The sequence below is a fragment of the Salvelinus sp. IW2-2015 genome, linkage group LG6.1 (genome assembly GCF_002910315.2).
Source record: "Salvelinus sp. IW2-2015 linkage group LG6.1, ASM291031v2, whole genome shotgun sequence".
Taxonomy (NCBI): Eukaryota; Metazoa; Chordata; class Actinopteri; order Salmoniformes; family Salmonidae; genus Salvelinus; species Salvelinus sp. IW2-2015.
Genome location: NC_036845.1, coordinates 8,955,829 through 8,961,902, shown reverse-complemented (window position 1 = coordinate 8,961,902; position 6,074 = coordinate 8,955,829). Strand labels below are relative to the sequence as shown.

The 6,074-nt window shown below is 39.6% G+C and overlaps 1 protein-coding gene across 1 annotated transcript; it reads right to left on the bottom strand.

Annotated features, from left to right (window-relative positions):
• Positions 1 to 500: 500 nt before the first annotated feature.
• Positions 501 to 4,831, bottom strand: LOC139027883 (protein S100-A14-like). Its single transcript, XM_070443951.1, has 3 exons — positions 4,707 to 4,831; positions 2,047 to 2,178; positions 501 to 1,123 (listed from the first exon to the last, which is right to left on the bottom strand). Exons 1-3 carry the CDS (start codon positions 4,716 to 4,718, stop codon positions 953 to 955), a joined length of 315 nt encoding a protein of 104 aa, XP_070300052.1. The 5' UTR covers positions 4,719 to 4,831; the 3' UTR covers positions 501 to 952.
• Positions 4,832 to 6,074: the final 1,243 nt, after the last annotated feature.

The following is a 6,074-nucleotide window of genomic DNA, read 5'->3' as shown; positions in this document are numbered from 1 at the left end:
TTTTACTTCTCATTAAACTTGTTCGAAGTTGCAGCAGACTGTGCAGGCGACCGCCGACTGACTGATCTACAAATCACCTTCCATCATAAATAACTACTCTTTATTATTTTTTAGATCAGTCCATTTAGCCACGATACATTACAGTTGTGATACTATCGAGCACGGCCCATTGACTTCTCAAACCCAAAGTCCAGGCCTGGTCTGCTTGGTCTGTTTAGCAGGCCTTCCCGGAAGTTCCGCAATGTTGCACCTCTGGGTTTAGAAACTCTCTGGTTCGGTTGCTTTGAGCGAGACCATAACCACAGATATAGGATCAGATTACTCTACCTCTAATTCTTACATTGACATATGATCAGATCCAGAGTCAGTAGGTAGAGTAAGACCTACATAAAGGAGTAGACTGTATAGTGTTGTTGTGTATTCTAGAGTTGGTAGTTTCCATGATATAGACCTAGCCTATACTTATGTTAGGGAAAAAAGCATGAATAACACAAAACAGGTAACAAAATGTTAAGTTTTATTCAACAAGTAATACAATTATCATGAACATAACACACATACTATGTTTCATTTCTAGTCATTTTTGCATTTGACATGTTGGTTTTAATAAGTGTGACAACAATGTAAATAATGAAAACATAAATAGCATGCTATTATCCATAAGAACTGACATAACAATGAAGTTGAAATAATAATGTTGGGTAATTGCAGATGGAATAGAAGACTATAATGTAAACCTTTCATTTAACCATCCAATAGGCCTACAACTTTATTAACCCTCTCTGCGGCAGACACATAACAACCAGGTGTGAACAGCCAGGGAGGAGGAGTTATGGAGTTAGAATACTAGGATGGGGTGGGTGGAGAGGCCCAGGTTAAAGTTTGATTTTCTGGGTGGTGTAAACTGTTCCCTTAAGTGGTAGGTTTCCCAAGATAATGTTTGACCAGCTCCTCACTGTAGAACGCAGTTACACTTGATTGTCTTCTCCTGGCTCCTCTGTCCGTATTGAATGGTGGCCAGTGTCTGGACTAAGTTCCAAAAGTTCTCAAAGGAGACCCCCTTTCCATCCTTCACTCCAATCTGCTGCAGCAGCTGGCTCAAGCCTTGTTCATCTCCTGCTGTCTATTAGGAAAAAGTCCAAAAGTTATGGGCGGAGTTACAAAGTTGTCTGTCAGAAGTATTACAATGTAAATGTACTTTTAATCTGTCTGGCAGCATATTTCAAGACTTGGCATATGAGGGTGCAGTGGGACACCCGATGGGTTGGACGATACTTTTCTCGTCAATCATCTTGAAAAAACATACACTTAAACTGGAAATCAACCAATCATTCATCGTTAACACAATGTTGAAAGTGTGTGGGTGACAGAGAAATAAAATGGTAAAGTTTGAGGCCATGTGTCAGAGAGTGAGGCGGGCGCTGGAGATGGCGGCATGAGCATGTGGGTCTGGGCAGGTGTGATGTAGTTGATGTTTGTGTGATGTTGTCGTTTGTATGTTTTGTTAAGAAAATATATATATTGAGAAAAAAAAAGGGTTGAAAAATATAACATAATTTACGGTCCATATTTAAATAGAGCCATCCAAACACACTATCAATCACCCTCCATGAATCAGTAATGGCTGGATAGATGTAAGCATGTAATTACGCAATATATCCAGTTGAACTAGGTGGAGCCACAACCTAATTCCAATCCTCTCAGATCCACAAGGGGGAGGCAACACACAGCCTGATGGTAGAGATTAGACTGCTAAGGAATCATTTTGGGATTGCACTTCTATTTGTTCAGAGGTTGCCATAGAAGGGAAGAATTTATCAATCAAAATGAGACATCTCCCTGGCCCAATACTTCAAATGCATTCTTCCTTCATCCTTTCCTTGGGATAAAAATGTATATAACATGGCTGGATAGGTTTAAGCCAGGGTTAAACTACATAGATTTCCTGAATTCAGTGATGTCAGATTAGTGATTACCGCAAGGAAGGAAGGAACATATTGGAAATATTGGAACAGAGTTGTACTTTACTGTGTGGGTTCATATTACCTTGTCAAGGGTGGGTAGTTGTGTGGAGACCAGGGTCTGGAACTCCTCTGTGGTTAGTGTGGGGGCATTGTTGGCTCCAGCACCATGGAACTGACTTACCAGGGTGTTCAACGCCAACTCCAGATCTGAGTACTTGTGGTGTGTGAGAGAGAATAACACAAAGATTAAGAGCAGATTTGAAGGAAGTATACACTTTAATAGTGTTTGACAGATAAATTGTATTATGCATAACACAACATAATAATGAGTGTAAGTTACTCATTTGCAATCACATTATGATCAGTATCCTGCACAGTGCACACCTGGTAGTAAAACATATATGCGTCACACACACTACTGTTAGAAGAATGTTTACCCAAGAACAATACCACAATGTGTTAAGCCTCAGGGCTAGTCATGAACATTGTTTAGGGCTTGTCGCTTGACACACCCTTATGATAAAATGACCTGTACTTTTGAAGCATTTGAATGGAGTTCCCCAGTTGTAATGAGTTAAACCGCTATTACACAGCAGACAGATTGTGACATTTCCTAATTTATTTGATATTACAGCAAATGTTGATTTATCTGCCACAATATCTGCATCATCATGGGAAAAACATTGATGGCAGAATCTCAGATTCAGAAAGAATTGGTACAATTCCAAAATTCAATTGAGGGTAGATTGTATAGTATTCTGAAGTGTTTCATTTGTTTACATATACACTGAGTGTACAAAACATTAGGAACACATGCTCTTTCCATGAGACTGACCAGGTGAAAGCTATCGTCCCTTATTGATGTCACCTGTTAAAACCTCTTAAGGATCGGACTCTTTTTTTCAATTTTTGCCTAAAATGACATACCCAAATCTAACTGCCTGTAGCTCAGGACCTGAAGCAAAGATATGCATATTCTTGATACCATTTGAAAGGAAGCACTTTTAAGTTTGTGGAAATGTGAAATTAATTTCGGAGAATATAACACATTAGATCTGGTCAAAGATAATACAAAGAAAAAAACATGCCGTTTTTTCCCTCCTTTTTCCATCATCTTTGAAATGCAAGACAAAAGCCAATGTATTATTCCAGTTTAGGCGTAATTTAGATTGACCACTAGATGGCAGCAGTGTATATACAACGTTTTAGACTGATCCAATGACCCATTGCATTTCTGTTAAAAAGGTTGCATCAAGTCTGCCCAAATGTGCCTAATTGGTTTATTAATACATTCAAGTTCACAACTCTGCACTCTCCTCAAACAATAGCAGGTATTATTTCACTGTAATAGCTACTGTGAATTGGACAGTGCAGTTAGCTTAAATTCTTGTTAATCTTTCTGCCCATATCAGATATGTCTATGCCCTGGGAAATTTTCTTGGTACTTACAACCTTATGCTAATCACATTAGTGCACATTTGCTCAACTGTCCCGTGGAGGTTAAATCTACTTTAATTAGTGTATATGAAGGGGAGGAGACAGGTTAAAGAAATATTTTAAAGCCTTGGGACAATTGAGACATGGATTGTGTATGTGTGCCATTTAGAGGGTGAATGGGCAATTCAAAATATTTAAGTGTATGTAGTAGGTGCCAGGCATACCGGTTTGAGTGTGTCAAGAACTACAATGCTGCTGGGTTTTTCACACGCAACAGTTTCCGTCTGCATCAAGAATGGTCCACCACCCAAAAGGACATCCAGCCAACTTGACACAACTCTGAAGAATTGGAGTCAATATGGGCCAGCATCAATGTGGAACGCGTTCGACACCGTGTAGAGCCCATGCCCAGATGAATTGAGGTTGTTCTGAGGGCAAAGGGGGGTGCTCCTAATGTGTTGTGCACTTAGTGTATATTTCAGCAGAATTCTATTAAACTAATGGTTGACTGACTGATTCATTCATATAACAATCCCACTCAAGCGTTGTAGCACCCCCTGTCAGTCTGCATTGGCAGCTCTCACAGATTTACCTTCTGGGTGTTGGCCAAAACTGTAGAACGTTATTCCTATTAAATCTCGGGTAGCCTTTTGTAACACATTGCATATCCATAGCTGAACTTTGGGCTCATTAAATCCCACTGCACTGCACCTATTATATGTGCGAGGCATCAACTTTTACTATCAATGGTGGCTAGAAACCAATTGTCAATGCAATAAATTCAGATATCATTCAAATAGCCGCGCAAAATTATAGACGTTCCTCCTTAACAAAAAAGCGTATCGAAACTGTGCATGCAATGGACCCCATTCCAACGTTTCCGTAGAAAGGGATGCGTGAACCTGATTGATTCCCCGTGCTTTCTATTACTCTGCGCCGACTGTCGAGGCACAGGGCACTCAACTGCTCCAAAATAACTGGCACCCAGATTGCGCATTCCGTGTCAAAATTAAATCGACAAGACCAGTGAGCATAATGTAGGCTAATGGTATACTCTGGTAAAATAGAAAAATTGGTTTCGATTTGTTACGCTCTAACATGTTAGCGCTTTATCGTACATCATGCGCTGATGTCAGTTTGCACGAAAGTCCTATAGGTGAGCGCCGGCGACCTAGCTAATAAACTTGATTAGTCTCCTGTGCGTTTGAATCACAAATTCTAAATATCAAAATAATAAACAGATCATTAATGACTTAAAGATTATTAATGACAAGAAAACAACTCTTACAAGGTGATATATCATACCTTGGTCGCCATTGAGTCCGTTTTGGTCTGTCCAGTCAAGAGGAAACTTTTCTTGTCAGCGTTCCATTGCCATCCTGGCTGGAATCTCGTATCCTCCCACAAAAACAAAAAAAAACTGGAATCCACCCTGGCATCAGACAAGGAATGGGGAGGAGAAACGCCGACATTTAACACTGGGACTGTATAATGAACTGAGGGTGGAAACATGAGACGTGTGCGTTGTTATTCAGTTTACTTATTTATTGTACTTTTTAATTCAAATTTTGTGGGCGTTTACCACCCCATTTACAAAGTCATTTTCTGTTTCCAACTTTCCACAGAGACATACAAATATGAATATCACAAAACAGTCTTTGACTAACATTATAAAATGTAAATCTTAAATAATGTATTTATTCTCTTAAAATCAGCTTGTACTATTCATTTTTCAAATAACTCTAAGGTCATTGGCCCTATAGCATCTAAGGTTATCATCAGTTTGATTATAAATGAACCGCTGGAGTGCAGGTGATAAATGCAGCGCATTCCAATGTTACTAAATCATAAATGGTGGGAATTTAACCAAAACCAAAGCTCATTTACATTCTAGATTTGGAGAACACTTCAAATGCATATAATAGGTCACTATGAAGTTCCCCTATTTTTATCGTACTTACATATGGAAAATAAATGGGCTAATGCTTTGATAACATGGAAAACATGTATTTGAATACTAAATTAAATGTATATAACTTAGAAAGTAATTTGCTCTTCCCTATTAGCATCTGTAGCCACTTTATCACAGACTGCAGTATTCTGAGCTGAGCACAATTAGTTCCTTCTGAATGTAAGTGGAGCTGGTTGGTTTTAAGGTGGTTATCCCTGAGAAAGTTGCAGTTGTGAGTTGTGGTCAAGGCTGTGGACTGTGACCGTTCTCAGGGATCCATACTGAGAGTGGTCAATCCGGCCAGAGGTGACAGAGTGAAACGAGGCTTCACTGTATGAAGTGTCACTCTCGCACCCTTGGGTCTCCAGCCCCCCCGCTCACACAGACGGCCAAGAGGGACAATGTTGGGTTGGGGTTGTGGTTATAGTAATGGTCACTAGGCTCAGAGTGGTCCTGTTCTGAGTAGTCTTGGTAAGTCATATCTGGCTCACTGGGGTTGACAGGCAGAGTTAATGAATGCTCAATTAAATGTCAGATCATGTTAATTCTGATGGTAATGATAGTAGTGATCATAATCATAAATATGAAGAGCCACATCTCCATGTGACAAGTGGTTTCTAGTGACAAAATGCAATTGGGGCAAGTGAGTAACTTACTGTATTTTAAGTGTAACCAAACAAAGTGTAACATGATTGTTAGGTGGTCAGCTAGAGTCTAACAGT